Raw genomic sequence first — 21,236 nt, 5'->3', positions numbered from 1 at the left:
AGAAAAGTGGAAAGCAAGGGAGAGAGGGAAAGGTACATCCAATTAAACGCAGAGTTTCAAAGAATAGCAAGAAGAGACAAGAAGGCCTTCTTCAATCAACAGTGTTTAATAACAGAAGAACACAGTAAAAGGGGGAAGACTAGAGATCTCTTCGGGAAAATTGGAAACATCAAGGGAGCACTGTCCCAAAATGGGCACAATAAAGGATAAAAATGGTAGGTATCTAGTAGATGCCAAAGAGATCAAGAAGAGATGGAAAGAATACATGAAGAACTATATAAAAAAGGTCTTAATGAACTAAATTACTACTATGGTGTGATTAGTCACCCAGAGCCAGACACTGTGGAATAAAGTCAAGTGGGCCTTAAGAAGCACTGCTGTTAAAATAAAAGCTAGGGGATGTGATCAAATTCCAGTAGAACTATTTAAATCCCTAAAGGAGGATCCCATCAAGGTTTTGTGTTCATTATGTCAGCAAATCTGGAAGACCCAGCAGTGGTCACAGGACTGGAAAAGGTCAACCCTCATCCCAATTCCCAAGAAGGGTAGTACTAAAAAATGTGCTAACCATTGGACAATTGCATTCATCTCCTATGCTAGTAAGGTCATGCTTAAAATCTTGCATGCTTGGCTTCAGCATTATGCGAACCAAGAACTTCCAGGAAGAAGAAGGAAGAGGAACCAGATATCAAATTGCCAACATTCACTGTATTATAGAAGGAGCAAGGGAATTTCAGGAAAATATCTATCTCTGTTTCATCAGTTACACTAAAGCCTTTGTGTAGATCACGACAAACTGTGGAAAGCTCTTAGAGAGATGGGAATACCAGACCATCTTGCCTGTCTCGTGAGAAACCTGTATGCAGGCCAAGAAGCAAGTTAGAACCCTGTATAGAACTGATTGGTTCATGATTGAGAAAGGAGTATGACAGGGCTGTCTGCTGCCACTCTACTTGTTTAACCTTTACACTGAGCACATCATGAGAAATGCTGGGCTGGATGAGTTACAAGCCGGAATAAAGACAGATGGGAGAAACATCAACAACCTCAGATGTGCGGATGATACCACTCTAATGGCAGAAAGAGAAGAACTAAAGAGCCTCTTGATGAGTGTGAAGGAGGAGAGTGCAAGAGCTGGCTTAGGACTAAATATTTAAAAAACTAAGATCATGGCATCCAATTCCATTACTGCATAGCAAATACAAGGGGAAAAGGTGAAAGTAGTGACAGATTTCCTCTTCTTGGGTTCCAAAATCACTGCAGACAGTGACTGCAGCCATGAAATCAGAGGACGATTGCTTCTTGGCAGGAAAGCGATGACAAACCTAGACGGGATGTTGAAAAGCAGAGACATTACTCTGCCAACAAAGATCAAGGCTATGGTCTTCCCAGTGGTCACATATGGTTGTGAGAGCTGGACCATAAGGAAGGCAGAAGGCCAAAGAATTGATGCTTTCAAACTGTGGTGCTGGAGAAGACTCTTGAGAGTCCCTTGGACAGCAAGGAGATCAAACCAGTCAATCTTAAAGGAGATCAACCCTGAATATTCACTGGAAGGACTGATGCTGAAGCTCCAGTATTTTGGTCATGTGATGTGAACAGATGACTCATCAGGAAAAGTCCCTGATGCTGGGAAAGATCAAGGGCAGAAGGAGAAGAGGGTGTCAGAGGATGAGATGGCTGGATGACATCACTGATGCAATGAACATGAACTTGGGCAAACTCTAGGAGATGGTGAGGGACAGGGAAGCTTTGTGTGTTACAGTTCATGGGGCCACAGTTTCACACGACTGGGTGACTGAACAACAACAACATGGACATGGAAAGTAGCTTAGTGGATGCTTAGGGCTAAGAGAGGGGTAGAAGGATGGAGAGAATGGAGGATGACAGCTAATGGGCACAGGGTTTCTTTATGAGGTGATAAAAGTGTTCTAAAATTGTGGAGATGTTTGCACACATTTGTAAATATACCCCAAACCACTGGATTATACACTGTAAACAGGTGAACTGTACCATATGAGAACTGCATCTCAATAAAACTATTTTGAAAAGAAAAAAAAAGTCAAAGCATTTCTTCTCTCTAAGGAGATCAGCCATTGGGTTTCAAAGTATGGGCTCTCCTTAAAAATCATTGTGTCTTTGTGTTGCTGAAGGCAGAGGTGGTTTTCTGATGAGTTCTTTTTGAGGGTTTAAGGGGTGATGACCTAAATGAGAGGGAAGTGGTTGGGGTCTGGATAACTAAGCTCTGTAACCCCATGTTTAAGCTGAGGCTCTGAATGTATCCAGGCCAGCTATAAGAACAAAAAACTACTGGATGGGGCTCTTTAGGGTCAGAAAATGACCCCAGCACCATTGTGGGAGAACAGCTTTTCAGGCAAGGCTTTGCCTGAGCCCTGAGTTAGTGTAGTCATGGAGGTTCAGGGAATGGTCACAGTCCCCACCCCTCTGCTCCATTGCTAATGATGCTTCAATCCTTGGACGTTGAATCTGCATCATTCCAGGAGAACTTTAGCCCTGAGAGGCCTGTTGTACTTGAGTCACCATCCAGGGAAGGGATGGGGGGAGAGGGCCACTTCAACCCTCATGACAATAGGGAAGTCATTCTATGGGAAGCCTGAGTTTCTCCTGTGTAAAAATGCATGGCGTGGGTTAGATCCAGCCTCCATCTAATGCTCTATCTTTCCCATGGATTCTGATTCTTTTTAGGCCTCATCTTAACCAGAGCCCATTTCCAGGGATGGTCCAGGCCTCTACAGCTGTTAATTCTTATTAAGCAGGACATCTGGGGAAAATGAAAAAAAAAAAAAAAATCCTAATCTGATCATGTTCCAAAGCTAGGATAAGAATAACAATGGCCATGAATACATTCACCTTAAACTAGGGTCCAGGGTCAGTGTTTGTCTTTTCTTCTTTTTTTTGGGTGGGGGGGAGGGGTCAAATCCTAGCCAAAGAGCTGGTGGAACTACAGTGATGTGAAAGTAACCTCGTCTAAACTGTCCCAAAGCAGCTACTAAGACAGAGTTGTCCTACCGTCACAGCGCTGGCCTCTGACAGCCTGTCACATTTTCCACTGATGCACTAGACGTGACTAAATTGCACAGGGCCTGGCCAGGAGCTGGATTCCCTTTCCTTCTGCTCAGCAGGAAGGGGCCAGTATTGTCCTATACCCATGTCATGACCTCAACATAACCTTTAGTAATAGAAGAGGAGGTCTGGCATGTCCCCAGGCACAGCCTTTCAGTTTAGCCTGTGCACCCTGTGAAATTCTAATTATTTCAAGATCCAAACTGTATCCAAGTTGCAGAGAGACCAAATTTCCAGACAGGAAAACAAGACATGTTGCTATTTCAACTGCCATCTATTACAACACTGGACAGCAGGGCTCAATGGATATTTGATCATCCATAACAGCTACAACTTAGAAGATGAATTTATTACCAGTTGGCCCCTTTATACATAATAGAGAAAATAAAGAATCCAAGACATGTATATACTGACAAAGATATTTATGCTAAACACTCAAATATTCTTCACTGTCTCTTAAGTTTAATTTTCTCTGGAGAGCAAAATAAAATATGAAAAAGAAAGACACATTTTAGCAAGAAAAAAAGCAGGATAGGAACTAGCAACGTAGAAGCTGGTTTTTAATTTAGAGTCCGATTTCTAAATAATAAAACTTCACTTTTTTCTGTTTTGCTGTACGTATTCTTGCACGGTAAGTCCTCTTGTGGATCAAAGCAGGGAAGTAAATGAAGCAATAAAACAGGAGCTGGTGGGCTGTCTGCCCTGCCACCCTCGCTCTGTGTTCCATCATTCAGTGCATGCAGAGGGTTACATGAGTGATTCCAGCAGAGGCAGGAACTTCTTGTACTTCATATTCAGGATAAATTTAGGTACTTAAACTCCCCAAAATTTGGGCAGGGAGAGCTTTTTTTTAAAAAAAGGAAAAGCACCCTTAATCAACTTCTAACCTGAAGACTTTAGTGACTTGCTAAAATATGTCATCTTGCTAAAATATGTCATCTGCTCTCAATAAATTGAGAGCAGGCGAGGGGAGGTGTAACTGGATAAGGGGTAAGTTTTAATTTTTTAACAGGCAGAAGGAGGAGGAGGATACCATCATGGTTACTTAGTCAGCAAGCATTAATCCTCTCTAACGTCTCCCATTCAAATCCATTCTTCTCTCCACAGCTGTGCAAACATAAATTAATTGGGTCATTTTGAGGAAGGCATACAAGAAAAAATTTTTAATGTAGGCAAAAGTAGTAATTAGATAAATAACACATTCTCTAAATGCTTAGGAAGGACTATGGAAGCTACTACATCATAGATCAAGGAATATACATTCAAATGCACCACTGTAAACACCCCTGTGTGAGAAGGCACCAAGGAGTAGAAGGAGGTGGGCACAGTTCACCACAAGCAAGTGATGAACGGTCCCAGGTGAGAAGAGTGAATCTCCCTGCTGGCACTGTGCTGAGGACTTTATGGTAGCATTTCATTTAACTCCCCAAGAATCATTAATCCCAGTTTACCTATAAGATATCTAGGGACAAGGAGATTAAACAACTTCTCCAAGGTCACAGGGCCAGCAGGTGATGAAGCCAAAGTCACAATTTCAGGCCGACTGACTCCAGAGACCATGTTTCTAAGCATGGTGTTGTCCTGTTTTCTTAATACTTGGCATAGTGCTTACACTATATAGAGTATAACAAAAAGACAGGGCCACTTCTTTCCCTTAGTAAACTTAGAATCTGATTGGAGAGCCAGTACATCAAAAAACAGGAACAAGAGCACAACCTTGGGAGTCTGTAGCTTTTTCAGGTGGAGAAAGCAATTTACAGAAAGCGGCTGTGATTTATTTATCCATGTGTTCTTAAACATTGCAAGGATAAGGATTTCTTTAGTTTAGACCCTAAACTAAAAAAGGAAATGCAGAGATAATATCGTATTTTAGAAAATATTCATCCCAGCCATGTTTAAATGTTCAGAAAAGGTTCTCCCTTTCAGAAATCACCCTTATGACAGGAGGACAAGCAACAAGGTCCTACTGTATAGCACAGGGAACTATATTCAATATATCAAAATGAACTATGATGGAAAAGAACATGAAAATGATGTATAGTGATCGCTTTGCTGTGCACCAGAAATTAATACAACATTGTAAATTAACTCCAAAAAAAGAAAGACCAGGAGGACAACCAATCTATCCCCTAGCTTCAGCTTAAGGGTTAATAAAAATGCCCACAACCTCCTGGAAGCCCAGAGAGAGAGAAGGAGAGAGAAGTTCCTGAGGTTTACTCTGCAGGAGGTATGGCAGCCTCTCCCAGCCTCCAGAGACTAAGAAGCAGGGAAGAGATGATTTGCATCATCTTTTTGGTTCTTTTCATTGGAAACTACCCATCCCAAGGCCTCCAGAATGGACAGAAAGGGGTAGGTTTGCACTAGGGACCAGTGAACATTCTCAGAAGAAGTGGCAGGTCTCCAGAAACAGGAGGAATGAGTACAGGAATGCCAAAGAGTATTCTGAAACATACCCGATTCACGACTCCCATGCTTATATAAGTGTCCAGGGGGCTCTGACAATGGTTTCAAGTAATCTACCTGCATTTACTTTGCTGTATTTAAATTTCTGTGGTGTTCTTAATGTTCAATTTCAAGTGTACATTTAAAAGCAATACATTTTTTAGTGAGACACGCTACTATCAGAAGCAGTTTCATGGAAAGCACTGGACAAGTCACCACAGTGCTGGCAGGACACATGTGCCTGGGACAAGCTATTTTCTTCTGTGTGGAATCACTGGGGACCATGTGGGTAGTTGACACCACTTCCTGATTCAGGTTTCTTAAGGAACCAGGTGAAGATTCAAAAGCAAATTCCCTGACACTTACTGGGTTGAACTGCCCATCAAATGTATAGACAGAAGGGCCTCCAGGCTGGCATTGTTCAAGCAGGCCCCCAGGACAGCCCTGACACTCCTGAGAGCTGGAGCCAGGTCAAGGACTTCGTTGTTGTTCAGTCGCTAAGTCGTGTCCGACTCTGTTGCTACCCCATGCTGCCAAGCTCCTCTGTCCATGGGATTTCCCAGGCAAGAATACTGGAGTGGACTGCCATTTCCTTCTCTAAGGGGTTTTCCTGACCCAAGGATTGAACCTGCATCTCCTGCACGGGCAAGCGAGTTCTTTACCACTGAGCCACCAGGGAATTTAGGGAAGAGCAAATATTCCTGAAATGTCCTAACCAAAACACAAAAAGCTCAGTTTAAGCTTCTGGTCAGTGGTTCTCAACTCATAGAACCATAGAACCACCTGGAGAAAACTTGGAAAAAATACTGATGCTGTGCCCTACCTTAGTGGTTCTGCTTCAGAGAGTCTGGGGTGTAGCCTGGACACTGATTCTAAAACATAAGCAGGGTTAGAGAAACTCTGTTGAACGCACAACTCTGACGCATATGTGAGATACCATATGCATCAGTGAGTGGAGCCACTCAAATCAGCAGACACTGAAAAGAACAAAATTATTTGTTACTTTAAAAGCTTAATCAAATTTTATATTTTTCTAGATCTTGAGAAACTAAAAAGTGTTAATTGCCTGGATTGCAATCCTAGTTATACCAATTACTAGCTGAGTAAGTTTGGGCAAGGTACAGAATTTCCTTGAGACTCTGAAGCAACAATTAGAACTGGACATGGAACAATGAACTGGTTCCAAATTGGGAGAGGAGGACGTCAAGGCTGTATATTGTCACCCTGTTTATTTACTTATATGCAGAGTACATCATGCAAAATGCTGGGCTGGATGAAGCACAAGCTGGAATCAAGACTGCCCTGAGAAATATCCATAACTTCAGATAGGTAGATGACACCCCACTTATGACAGAAACCGAAGAAGAACTAAAGAGCAGCTTGATGAAAGTAAAAGAGCAGAATGAAAAAAGTTGGCTTAAAACTCAACATTCAGAAAACTAAGATAATGGCATCGGGTCCCATTGATTTGTGACAAATAGATGGGAAAATAATGGAAACAGTGGCAGATTTTATTTTGGGGGGCTCCAAAATCACTGCAGATGGTGACTGCAGCCATGAAATTAAAAGACGCTTGCTCTTGGGAGAAAAGTTATGACCAACCTAGACAGCATAGTAAAAAGCAGAGACGTTACTTTGCCAACAAAGGTCCCTCTAGTCAAAACTATGGTTTTTCCAGTAGTCATGTATGGATGTGAGAGTTGGAATATTGAGTTCCGAAGAATTTATGCTTTGAGTTGTGGTGTTGGAGAAGATTCTTGACAGTCCCTTGGACTGCAAGGATATCCAACCACTACGGATTAGTGGTCGCCAGGGGAAGGGGAGGAATAGACGGTGGTCACTAATGGTTAAGGAGTTTCTTATTTATTTACTTATTTATCTTTATTTTTGGCTGTGCTGGGTCTTCATTGCTGCTTGGGCTTTTTTTCTAATCGTGGTGAGCAGGGGCTACTCTGTAGCTGTGGTATGCAGGCCTGTCTTTGCAGTGGCTTCTCTTGTTCTGCAGCACAGACTTTAGGGTGCAGGGGCTTCAGTAGTTGCTGTTCCTGGGCTCTAGGGCACAGGCTCAATAATTGCAGTGCATGGGCTTAGTTGTTCTTCAGTACGTGGGATCTTCCCGGATCAGGGATTGAACCCATGTCTCCTTCATTGGCAGGCAGATTCTTTCTGACTGAGCCATCAGGAAAGCCCCAGGAGTTTCTTTCTGAGGTGTTAAAATTATTTTGGAATTAGATAGTTGTGATAGGTGAACCATCTTGTGAATGTACTAAAAAGCACGGATTTGTATACTTTAAAATGATGTGTGCATTACACCTCAATAGAAGATGGTTGGAAACTTCTGCTTTATATTTTTTCATTTGTTATTTTCTTAAACATCTTTCTTGATCAATATATATTGAATTCCCTTGTTGTTCTGCACAGCTCTATTTTTCCCTTTTGAATTCTAGTGGGCATGAATGCTAGTGATAGATGATTTGGTTTTCACTGCATCTGTCATCATCATTACACAGAGTTCACTGCCCAGAGAAATATCAATAACCTCAGATATGCAGATGACACAACCCTTATGGCAGAAAGCAAAGAGGAACTAAAGAGCCTCTTTTTTTGATTATTTTTTTAAATTTTTATTTAATAAATGGTATAAAGCATAATGCCATAAACATTAACAGTTAAAATTTCACCAAATGAAAAAAAAAATACTATAGAATACACAGTTGCAAAAAGCTACATTAAGTTATTTTACAACTGCCTCAAGCTGCAAAAAGAAAAAAAACCCAATGCCATACCTAAGTTATCCCTTTCTCAAAATAATGCCATTTATATTATAAACCACGAGCTCCCCATCAAAAGACGGGAACTGCTTTTGTTAATTCAAGTATATATATATGACTGTATCACTTTGCTATACACCTGAAACAAACACAACACTGTAAATAAAATATAGTACAATATAAAATAAGTAACAGATCTTTGGGGCTTTACACTGAGTTAGAGTTCCTATCAGAGGGATAACAGCACCACAGCCGCACTGGATCCTCATGAAGGAGGCACACGAATGACTGGGTTACAAGAGTTAGAGGAATGAGAGCTGCTCATTTCCCAGAAACTACAGCTCACAGAAAACCAACAAAGGCACGAGATATAGGAGTGATGTGGACTTTCGAGTTTTACACATTCATAAGTGAATGGTCTGTATCTAGAGTCTCTTGAAGAAAGTGAAAGAGGAGAGTGAAAAAGCTGTCTTAAAACTCAACATTCAAAAAATGAAGATCATGGCATCCGGTCCCATCACTTCATGGCAAATAGATGGAGAAACAGTGGAAACAGTGGCTGACTTTATTTTCTTGGGCTCCAAAATCACTGCACATGGTGACTGCAGCCATGAAATTAAAAGATGCTTGCTCCTTGGAAGAAAAGTTAGGACCAACCTAGGCAGCATATTAAACATCAGAGACATAACTTTGTCAATAAAGGTTTATCTAGTCAAAGCTATAGTTTCTCTGGTAGTCATGTATGGATGTGAGAGTTGGACTATAGAGAAAACTGAGTGCAGAAGAATTGATGCTTTTGAACTGTGGTGTTGGAGAGGACTCTTGAGAGTCCCTTGGACTACAAGGAGATCCAACCAGTCCATCCTAAAGGAAATCAGTCCTGAATATTCATTGGAAGGACTGATGCTAAAGCTGAAACTCCAATACTTTGGCCACCTGATGCAAAGAACTGACTCTTTAGAAAAGACCCTGATGCTGAGAAAGGTTGAAGGCAGGAGGAGAAGGGGATGACAGAGGATGAGATGGTTGGATGGCATTACCAACTCAATGGACATGAGTTTGAACAAGCTCCGGGAGTTGGTGATGGACAGGGAAGCCTAGTATGCCACAATCCATGGGGTCGCACAGAGTCAGACACAACTGAGCAACTGCACTGAACTGAACTGAAGGTACAGAACTTCCTTGAGACTCTGTCTTCTTAATGATACAATGGGGTGAATAATCAGACCACATCAGAAGGTAGTTGAGATGATTTCATGAAATGAAGTGTGTAAGTTATTCAGTCCAGTGCCTGAAATATGTAAATTCACAATAAATATTAGTTCCCACAATTGATGATGATGAAAATAAAAATATACTAGTCATAGTTCAATAAAAGGATGTTCTTTTAGATTGGGTTTATTTTTAGGGCCAGGTTTTAAGGAATTGTGTAAAACTGGAATGCAAAAGTTATAGAAACAACTTCTCCACTAAGACCAGCTGAAGGAAGTAGGGCTACTTAGCCACAGAAGGAAAAAAAAAAAACACAAGAGACTACACGGTGCTGGCTTCTGATGCAAAGATCAGGTCCAAGAGTGGGCAGCTAACTGTGTGCATTTCCAGAGCAGGAATCTTAAAGAGAGAGAACTATAGATAGAACTCAGAGAGTCCAGAAATTTGGATGAAAAAAAAATTCTTTTATTAACCTCAAACAGAAGTTTAGCCTTTCCTTCCATTATGAATGTAAGCAACAAACTTCAGTAACACTAGCAGTACCTGTGATTTTGCCACCAATAGAAATCACAGATATTGCCATATATTATAGTCATGGAAGAGACTCTAAAATAATATTTATAATTAAGGTAACTAATTAATTAGTTTGTCGTGGTTTGTCCAAGACTGAGTGGCTTCCCAGAATATGGGACTTGCACTGCTAAAACGGAAAGTTCCAGGTAAACCATTCCCTATTAACATTCTTCACTACCTTGAAGTTATGGTAGTTATCACATCATTAGCTGCTATTATTTAATATGTTAATAAAGAACTATCCCACTATATTACAATTTTAAAAACATCTTCATATATGTCTATGCACATAATCTGTGTCCTTTATGATCCTTTGTATTTCATTTGATACATTTAAAAATGTTCTTCTCAACCCAAAGACTTCACCAAATAGCCAAAGAGGGCCATGGCATAAAAAGGGTTAAGAGGGAAGAAACAGGAAGCACTGGCTAGAGGAATTGAACAGAGAAAATGAGATTTAAGTTCTTTTAAGCCTTGCAACCTTAAACAATGATGAACTCCATGACAGAAGAGGACAGATGTATCTCTGAAGGATACAGCTGAATAATCAGTTGGCAGAACCATTTTCCCACTCCCAGGAGTTTCTGTTTTATAAGCCCGCACACAATAATCAGGGACTCTCCCTAACTTCTCTGAGCACATGTTTATGTGTATTTTATGACTTATGTTGCTGTGGTATTAACTCAGTCTTGACAGCTAGTAATTCTAGTATCTGTTAGGTCTACTAATTTCCAGTAACTCTAAATGCTTTCCCTAAGAATCACTGGCCAGAAGTGAACATTTCCCATGAATTAAGACAATGGAGATTTGGAGTTTTAAAAAATCAACTTTGAAAAATGGATTAAAAGAAACTTTAACTCTTACCGGATACCACTGGGCTTCTGACAGACCTTGGGAACCATCTTGCCTAACCACCACTGTTGACAGCCGTTCCATGACTCTCCCAGGAGGCAATAAGAGACCATTTTTCTTCTGATCAACATAACTCAAAGCCTCCAGTCCAATGTGACCAGAAGGCAAAGTTCTCACAATTGCCCTTGTCCCAGTAAACACAGATTTCTTAACTTCCTTGTCATTTTTGCAAAATCTCCTTACTAACCAAGCAGACCGCTCCTTTTTATTTTTGAACAAATCTTCTTCTACGTCTTCACAATTATCAGGGAAGTCCTCAAAATGGCTCAGAAAGGTCTTGGCAGGTGGACTGTCAGTAAAATCCTCCCTGCAAAAGCTGTCACTTGAACATACCACATCGGCCTTTGGGCAAGAGCCTTCAAAGCACAAGTATTTGTCATTCAAGGGGTCACAATGATCACACTGCAGCTGCCTATTCTTATTGTCACAGTTACTTGTCAATTCCATTAGTTTGCAAGTATATGCCATGTAACTTTTCTCTTGTTCCTCACCAACAGCAGGTAGTACACAGTTTCCACAATCATCCAAAATCAAGTTATCTGATAGGGGACAGAAACTGTCTGACATTCTTCTGTCAACTTCGTAATGCAAGTGAAATACTGCCAGGTTGTTTTCAGGGTGTGCCCTGCTTGTCTCTATGATGGCCGACTGAGTTCCTAATGGACTAATGCCCATGGGAGGTCTGTCTATTTCCAGTTGAATTCCAGGGAACACCTTTCCTTCCAGTGAAGAAGGGATTCCAGTTTCCAAATACAGACCTTCCTCTGTGATAGAATTGCACGTTTCATAAAACTGGCTCTGAGGAGGGCCATGCTGATGGTTTTTCAATATGCTGTTGCAGTTAATGTTAAGGTTTTTCACAGAATTTGGCATGCTTTTCTCCCAGCACTTTTCATTACTGTTCTCATCACTAGTTATTTTCTCCCTTGCTACTGAGAAAATCTGGGGCACGTTGCTTCCAGAAGATTCTTCTGTGAGTTTGGTCAGTTGCGAAATGGTTTGAGAAGTCTCCCCACTCTGCCTGACAGGATGAGACTTTGGAACATTGATGTCCGAGACCTTATCATTACTTTCATCTACAGTTGACTGAGCAGAGATCACTTTTCTCTGACTCACAGGTCTGAGAACAGAACCTACCATTTCTTCAGAAGTCATCTTGACCAATGTGCAGGGTTTCAGTTAGTACTCTGTTTCTCCTCTCTTGTGATCATGTCAAGATGTTAATAAAACTACTGGTTTTTAACATAATCTCAGGTGTATAAGCCCTCTGAGAAACAAAGTTACAGTTACTATCATTTAGGTATATTAAGACCCAAATAAACTTTCCCAGTTATCACTTCCTACCATGTGCAGTATGTTTTTCTAGATCAAAGTATTAAGGAAGTAGATCAGTTTTCTTTCTTCAGTTCTTTGAAGCAATTCTTTCGAAGACTTTTATTCGGCATTGCATTCTGTAACTTCTGATCCATCACTGGCTTACAATGATTTAAAAATCCAGTTTGAATGTATCCTGTAACAAAAAGAGATAATGTCAAACACTCAAATTTTTTTAAAAATGACCTCATAATTTTAAGCTAATGCAAACTATGAATCCATTTTGAGGAGAAGTTTTGCAATCAGAAGTTGGTTTTAGGTATTTATTTTTTTGATTCAGTATTTCGAACTTCTGTTTCCAGCCAGTACAGAGTAAAAGAGATCAGGTTTATCCTTCTTCCTTAAACAACTGAAAAAAGTCAGAAAAAATAATGAAATAATTGTTTTGAGATACTGAATAACAGGCAACATAGAATAGTAATTCCAGAAAGAAGAATAAATAAATAAGGTGAATTCTATAAATGCCCTAGCTTATACCTTTTGAGTTTTTAGGCTACTGGGGAGGGAGGATTGACTCAGATGAAACCAAACAGTGTGTCTAATTTAAAGAAAAGTTGAACTTCCTGCGTGGAGGGTGGCTTCCTGCAGCTCTCCCACCCTCTCTCTCCTTTTGCTACCACACCGCCGCCATCATGGGTCGCATGCACGCTCCCGGGAAGGGCCTCTCCCAGTCGGCTCTGCCCTACCGCCGCAGCGTCCCCACCTGGCTGAAGCTCACTTCTGACGACGTGAAGGAGCAGATCTACAAACTGGCCAAGAAGGGCCTAACACCCTCACAGATCGGTGTGATCCTGAGAGACTCTCATGGTGTTGCACAAGTACGTTTTGTGACAGGCAACAAAATCTTGAGAATTCTTAAGTCCAAAGGACTTGCCCCTGATCTCCCTGAGGATCTCTATCATTTAATTAAGAAAGCTGTTGCTGTTCGAAAGCATCTTGAGAGGAACAGAAAGGATAAAGATGCTAAATTCCGTCTGATTCTGATTGAGAGCCGTATTCACCAGTTGGCTCGATACTACAAGACCAAACGAGTCCTACCCCCCAACTGGAAATACGTGTCATCCACAGCCTCTGCCCTGGTTGCATAAATTTGTGTATTGTACTAAAGCAATAAAATTATTGTTTAACAGAAAAAAAAATAAAATAAAGAAAAGTTGAGACTTCAATAAAGCCAAGGAAATTAGAGAAGGAAGACACATAAAATAGACTGGAGAAAAGATAGGGACGCTAGCAGGCTTCTCATTAGGAACAATGCAAGCCAAAATAGTTTATTAAAAAACAAAAGATAGTTTATTAAAAAAATTAACTTTTAAAATAAAAACATACATGTGTATATATATATATGCTGTTGCTAAGTCATTTCAGTCATGTCCGACTGTGCAACCCCACAGAAGCAGCCCACCAGGCTCCTCTGTCCCTGGGATTCTCCAGGCAAGAACACTGGAGTGGGTTGCCATTTCCTTCTACAATGCACGCATGCATGCATGCTAAGTCGTTTCAGTTGTGTCCGACTCTGTGCGACCCTATGGACAGCACCCCACCAGGCTCCTCTTACACTGCAAAATTAGAATTCTATACCCAACAAAAATATATTTTTGAAAACAAAATGAAATAAAGACTTTTATACATACAAAAGCTGAAAGAATTCATCAAGAGTAAACTTACATATAAGAAAGATAAAGAGGTACTTTCCTGAAGGTCCAGTGATTAAGACTCTATCTTTCCACTGCAGGGGGCATAGGTTCAATCCCTGGTTGGGGAACTAAGATCCCACAAGCCTTGCAGTCAAAAAAAAACCAAAAAGGTTCACTAAAATAAGAAATGGGGCTTCTCTCATAGCTCAGTCGGTAAAAAAATCTGCCTGCAATGCAGGAGACCTGGGTTCAATTCCTGGGTCGGGAAGATCCCCTGGAGAAGGAAATGGCAATCCACTCCAGTATTCTTGGCTGGAAAATCCCATGGACAGAGGAGCCTGGTGGGCTACAGTCCATGGGGTCACAAGAGTTGGACACAACTCAGCGACTAAACCACCAAAATAAGAACTGGTAAAGAAAGTCCTTTAGGTAGAAGAAATATGCTAGATAGAAATCTGGATCTACAAAAAGAAATAGAGTGTGAAAAATGTTAAATATGTAGATAAATACAATTTTTCTTACATTTTAAATAATTAATTGACTATTTAAAGCAAAAGTAATAACAATGACTATACAGTTACTAACAAATTTAGAAGTAAAATATATGACAATAACAGCACAAAGGTCAAAAGAGAAGAGATGGAAATAAGACTATTTTCTACATGAATTGGGGTGAAGTGAAGTGAAAGTCGTGTCCAACTCTTTGCGATCCCATGGACTCTACAGTCCATGGAATTCTCCAGGCCAGAATACTGGGATGGGTAGCCTTTCCCTTCTTCAGAGGATCTTCCCAACTCAGAGATGGAACCCAGGTATCCCACATTGCAGGCAGATTCTTTACCAGCTGAGCCACAAGGGAAGCCCAAGAATACTAGAGTGGGTAGCCTATCCTGTCTCTAGGGGATCTTCCTGACCCAGGAATCGAACCAGGGTCTCCTGCACTGCAGGCGGATTCTTTACCATCTGAGCTATCAAGGAAGCCCAGTAATATTATTTAAAGTCAGGTTGTCATAAGCTTAAGGTGCATACTATAAGCCCCAATGCAATCACTTTAACCAAAAATACAGAAAGTAAGTAAAAACATTAGAATCTTAAAAATCTTTTTCAAGTAACTAAAAAAAAGTCAGAAAAAAGGAAGAGGTGAACAAAGAACAGATGTAACAAATGGGAAACAAATGATAGATTTAAACCTTTCAAAAAGGATCTTTGGGCAGTTTCTCCAATTTTTCCCATAAAATATACACATTTTAAACTCCCTCTTTCATTTGAATAAACTCAGTTGAATGTTAGGAGACATAAACATTTTCAATTGTGAATGACATTATTTTAAAAAATAATTTAAGCTATTTTACTCTTCAGATTATTAAACCCTGCTACATGTTGGGCGCTAGATAGCCAGCGTAATGAGCTAGATAGCCAGGACCTGCTTGCAAGTCTGTCAAGAGGGAGGGAGAATTGAACAGATTTCAGTTCAATGCGGCAAGTGCAATTATAGAAGATATTCAAGGCACTCTGGGCTGACAGAGTGCCCATCACAAGTATATCGTCCTTTTATGGATAAAGTTGTTCTTCCCAAGGCAACTTATGAGCATTCAGGCTCTGCTGTCAACACCAGATTTGTTCTGTCTTTGCTCTTTGCCACACAGATGTCCCTTTTCTCCTTGCTTCTCCATGCTTTTCCCTTCTTGTCTTAACATATGTCCCCTCAAGCAAAACACAGTCACAAACTCTCACCTGCTCCCAGCACTTATAAGTCTTCACAACAAACTTGAAAGATCAGAGGATAGCCTGTCAATCAGATACATCACAGGGAATAAACCAGTCCACTTAGAGAAGCAAAATTCTGGCTCAACATGCTAAACCTTTCCACCTTTCATGTCTTCTTTCCAACTTAGTTTCTTTTTCAATTTCTTTGGAAAATGTATCCCTTATTTTTGTAGATTTATGCTTAGTGTAAAACAATTCAAACAGCGCACAAAAACACAATTTTTTGTTTACCTTAACACAAATTCTACCATCCAGAGATAACCATGATTAATACTATGAGGAACCTCATTCTAGAATGCTCCCTATGTATCAGCATACAGAGATATAAGTATATAATCACACTGTACATGCTGTTTTTACTCGCTTTTTAAAATTCAAAACATGAACAACTTTTCATGCCAAGAACTATCCTGAATACTTTAATTGCTTATGGCATCAGCTTAATTCAGATATCTTTGTTCCATTTTATAGAGTAATTTTCTAAGTCAAAGCCTTCAGACTGACAGTTCCTTTGTCCTTTCTAATCCATGAGGAACGTAATTCAAAGTAGATGTTGCTTAAGTCCTATTAAGCACTTTATAATTCTTATCTCATGGAATTCTCACTCAACTCTATAAAATAGTATGTGGTTTTAAAATATGTCCACAAATTCTAGGATACTCCTTTCAAAAGGCGGAGCCTAATTCCCCTTTCCTCGAATGTGGGCCAAACTTAGTGACCTCCTTCTAGCATAGAGAATGTGGTGGAAGTAACAGTGTATGTTCTGAAAATAGGCCATAAAAGTCACTGGAGTTTCTCCCTTGGGCTTCCTCTCTTGTTTTCTCTAGGGGAAATCAATTATTATCCCATAATGAGAGTTGCTGGTGGGAAGAACTATGGCCTCCTGCCAAGAGCTACTTGAGTGAGCCATAGTGGAAGGTGATCCTCCAGCCTCAGTCAAGGTTCCCCATGACAAGAACTTCAGTCGACATCTTGACTGTCACCTAATGAACAACCCTGAGCCAGAAGCACTTACCCGAGCCCCTTCCAAATTCCTGACCCACAGAAACTGTGAGATAATAAATGTTTATTGTTATGAGGCACTCAGTTTGGGGGTAATTTGTTGCACAGCCATAGATAACTAATATACCGGAGTTCCATCATTATCCACGTTTGACAAAAACCCAAGCATAGAAAAGCTAAGTCACTTGCCAAAGATCACACAGCTGGAAAATGGTGAAGTCAGGATTCAAATCTAAGAAGCCTGACTCTAGAACCTGTGCTCTTCACCATAGCTATGCTGCTTTCTTTGCTTTCTAGTCTGAAACCCCATAGATTTGAATTTCTGATGTTCCCTGGCTGCAGAGATCAGTGGCTTCTGGGAGGATCCTCTTTCGTTTGTCTCTGGAAAGTTGAGGTTTCTGTTTTGCCTCCAGGTATAATCAGAACTGAACAACATCACAAGGAAATGACTCCCTGCACCACTGACTTGTCTCCATCTCAGGGCATTCCTTTACTTGACAAATATTTGTTTGAGTACAAAGTTAAGTGAGGCAGGGATGTGCCCTTGATTTCCTTACAAGCTAATATATCATCAGTTAAGGTTCAGTGCAAAGAGGGTGATGATCCTGTTTAAGAAAGAGCATCTAAATCAGATGGTGGGCACAAGGTGGAGGTGACTGCAGAAAGTGTTTCCTGGAGAAGATTATGACTGAGCTGAGGTCTGAAAGACAATAAGGAGTTAGCTAGAAAAGAGGTGTGATGAACTTTTCTGAGAAGAGCAATTGTGGACTCTCCTAGAAGCAGTAAGGCATTGGTGGCTGGCAATTCCAGCAAACATTTTAATCATTTTGTGGTTTTATCTCCTTTCCTGAAAAATTGAAATAAAATCACCTACTCCATAGAATTATGAAGTAAATGTTCTGAAAACCAAAAGTTCAGCACAAATGTTTGTTATTCTCTGCTTCTTCAAATGTCTTGATGAGCGAGGACAACCAAAGTATCGCAACTCTGCTGTATTTGTGAATGGTTTTTAATTACTTTTGCCAGATGCACACAGTTAAGTCCCCCAGTCCAGTCAGATTTGAATTTCTATTCTGTAACTGGGATTGACTCCTTGTATTTCAGCTGCATGACCACAGCTGGTTATATGACCAATCTCAAATTGCACTTACCATGTCTATAACAGTGAGATGAAACACACATATTGTAAATGTCAGCAGTGCCTGGTCCATCAGTAAATGTTAATTTTCTACCTGCCTCCTCTAAATTGTCTTTAAGGGAAGTTGGATTAGGTTACAGTTAGTATTAGACTGTTCAGTGAAGAAAAGCTGAAGCACCACCAAAGGAAAATCAAAGTCTAACAGGTTTGAAGAAGAAAGGGATGGAAAAAGGATTCTTATTTTCTTAATGTGGACAGATTTGTGCAATGAATGGCGAAGAGTCAGCCTGGGGGAGGTCAAACAACGTGTGGTAGAACAAGAGAAGATTTGTCAAAGAGTATTTCCAAGCTAGAAATGATGCATAACATATCTCGGGAAATGATTGGACAGCAACGCTATGGAGATGCAAGGGGTGCTAAAAATCTTATCCAAAGTAATAAGACAAGAAAAAGAAATGTATAAGAAAAATCAGGAGTGACACAAAGAAAGTTTTCAGCTTCAGAGAAGGAGAATATCAGTTACAAATAACCTTATTTATAAGTTTCTATGGACTAAGGCAACTTAGCAGCAGTAGCAGCAGCATGGGTTAAATCACAGGGCTGGCAAACCACAGCATGAGGCCAAAATCTGGCCTGCTATCTGTTTTTGTAAATAATATTTTATAGAAACTGCCTTCCCCAGTGGTTCAGTGATAAAGAATCCACCTGCCAACACAGGAGACACAGGAATGTGGGTTTGATCCCTGGGTCTGGAAGATCCCCTGAAGGAGGAAATGGCAACCCACTCCAGTATTCTTGCCTGGGAAATCCCATGGACAGGGGAGCCAAGTGAGCTACAATCCATGGGGTTGCAAGGGTTGGACACAACTGAGAAACTAAACAACAACAACAAATTTTATAGGAACATAGCCATAGCCATTCACTTATAAAACGTCCAAGGCTGCTTTCCCATTACGATGGTAGAGCTGACAAACTGTGACAGAGAACATGTGACCTGAAAAGCCAGAAATAGTTACCATCTAGCCCTTTACAGAAAAAGTTTGCCAAACCACATACTAAATAAATGAGCTAACAAAAATGCCTGCTTAGGGTCAGAATACTAAATGTGAGGCTTATTAGCCACTTTCATATGTTTGACGAACTGAGTGAAGGAAATAGGCCTGTTCGATAGTTTCAAAGGATAAGACTGAATTATTTGGGAAGCATGCTTTGACTTACTTTGATAAATAAGTTATGGAACTTTTAGAGTTATTCCATAAAAAATAAGCTATCTTGGACAGTAGTCTCCTCCAGATTGTTGACAGAAGGATTTAAATAGGAGAGGTATAGTATTCAGCACAGTAGGTATTCAATGTCTGTTGGACAAATAATACAGTGAATGAATGACTGCCTATAATGTTTAGCCATAAAAACAATGGCTAATACTTACATATTAGCTGAGCGCATATTAAATGTCAGGCATGTTCTAAGCACATTGTACATGTTATCTCATTTCATCATTTTTTATCTCATAAAATTATCAGTAAGGTGGCAGAGACTGCTAATTGTCCCCCAGATCTGTTCCCATTTCCCTCAGTAATATAAACTCTGAATTTCAGCCAAGTACAAGGCCATCTCTTTATCAGCCTCCCTTATAGCTACAGGTAGCAATATGACTAAGTTAGTGCTAATTAGATATAAGCAGAATGGTTTGCTACTTGTGGACAGTGTCCTTGAAGAGAGAGAGTATGCCCTTTTCTTCCTTCTCTTTCTCTTTTCTGCTGGCAAGGAAGGCATGATGGCTGGAGCTGGAGCAGCCATATCAGACTGCAAGGTGAACATGAAATTAGATGTTGTGCATAGCAAAGACATAAGATAGAAGCCACTGTGCCTGTTTCTGGATTTGGGAGAGAGAAAAATAATGTGCTATCTTCCTTAAGTCACCACTATTAAGGTTTTCTGTCACTGGCATCCAGATATGTTGCTAGCAAAGGTGAGTACTATTGTCACCCTCACTTTATGAATAAGGCTCAAAGTACTTGAACGACTTATCTAAAGGAAAGGAAAGTGAAGTCACTCAGTCGTGTCCAACTCTTTGCGACTCCATGGACTGTAGCCCACTAGGCTCCTCAGTCCATGGAATTCTCCAGGCAAGAGTCCTGGAGTGGGTTGCCATTTCCTTCTCCAGGGGATCTTCCCAACCCAGAGATTGAACCCGGGTCTCATGCATTGCACACAGACGTTTTACTGTCTGAGCCACAGGGAAGCAACTTATCTAAGAGAACAGACTAATGTAACAAGGAAGCTATATAGAAAATTCCTGAATTGGAGGGAAAGTTATATTCCCTAATTTCTATGATGCTTCCAATTTTAGGCTCTTAAAAAGAAGGGGTGCTTTGTATCATAAAGAAGAGTAAAATTAGAAAAATATGAAATACAAGCATACTCTTTTCTAACTGTAGGTGTTAGAAGGAGGTGGGACTTAACAGCAACAACAAAAATTAATCTATCAGACAGCTCTCAATTATTTATTAAATACCGATTATATTCTATAGAGTTAAGAAAGCAAGACCAACGACCAGGACCAAGGACCAGGGGATCAATAAAATTCTGCTGGAGGGGGGTCTGGGGTGGAACTTTACAAAGAGGTAGCAACCACTTTACCCATATTCACATAGGATGAGCAGTGTAAAGAAAGATAAAGAAAATACAACGCATAACCATGAACTCATTTGAAGCTTGTAGAAGAACATTTCAACTAATCACAGAAAGTGAAAACTGCTCAGGAATTTCACCATCATGGAAAAGAAACACTGGGGTAACCATCAAAGTTGGTAACCGAATAATTCTATTTGCTTCCTAACTTAAAGAAAGGATTTTATAGTCTTTTTGAGTATCATGTGTATGACAAACAACTATGCCATGTTGTTTACTTAGGCTTGCTCTTCTCCAAAGTCCACTCTGCAAAGAGATTAAAGTAAATATTATGTCTGCACAACCCTCTCCTCCCCTTCTTCCTACCACAGGCACATGGAGTGCACAGTTGTAGGTGTATGCACACAATCACACTCAAACTCTGCATGATATGAGTCAGTCTTTAGTGGAGTCTTTTTTCTCAACCGAATGTCTGCTGTTCCACCTCCCCCTGACCTCCTTTCTCTGAACTATGATGACAGAAATTCCGTAATTCACAAAGAAACAAAGATTCAAAAACACTCCCCAAAGGCACTGGTGTACCCATCTAGATCCTTTCCCAAGACCCCAAAGACATAACCCTTTGTGACTTCTACTGTATTAGCAAAGTTTCAGAGTCTGATTCTAGACTTATGACTCAGAAACCCAAAGAGA

The 21,236-nt window shown here is 40.4% G+C and overlaps 1 protein-coding gene and 1 pseudogene across 3 annotated transcripts in view; one reads left to right on the top strand and one right to left on the bottom strand.

Annotated features, from left to right (window-relative positions):
• The window catches only part of PLCE1 (phospholipase C epsilon 1), a 390,353-nt gene that overhangs the window by 340,585 nt on the left and 28,532 nt on the right, over positions 1–21,236 (bottom strand). For all 3 annotated transcript variants that reach the window (XM_055425048.2, XM_088842145.1, XM_055425050.2), the window contains exon 2: positions 10,947–12,504. In XM_055425048.2, coding sequence (XP_055281023.2) covers positions 10,947–12,149 — 1,203 coding nt within the window. In that variant the 5' untranslated portion in view covers positions 12,150–12,504. The remainder of the gene's footprint in view (positions 1–10,946; positions 12,505–21,236) is intronic.
• Positions 12,965–13,479, top strand: LOC129555526 (small ribosomal subunit protein uS15 pseudogene; annotated as a pseudogene).

The sequence above is a fragment of the Moschus berezovskii genome, chromosome 12 (genome assembly GCF_049115385.1).
Source record: "Moschus berezovskii isolate FMDL1 chromosome 12, NW_MosBer_1.0, whole genome shotgun sequence".
Taxonomy (NCBI): domain Eukaryota; kingdom Metazoa; phylum Chordata; class Mammalia; order Artiodactyla; family Moschidae; genus Moschus; species Moschus berezovskii.
The sequence above is the reverse complement of the archived record's forward strand: the minus strand, read 5'-3'. Positions and strand labels throughout refer to the sequence as shown.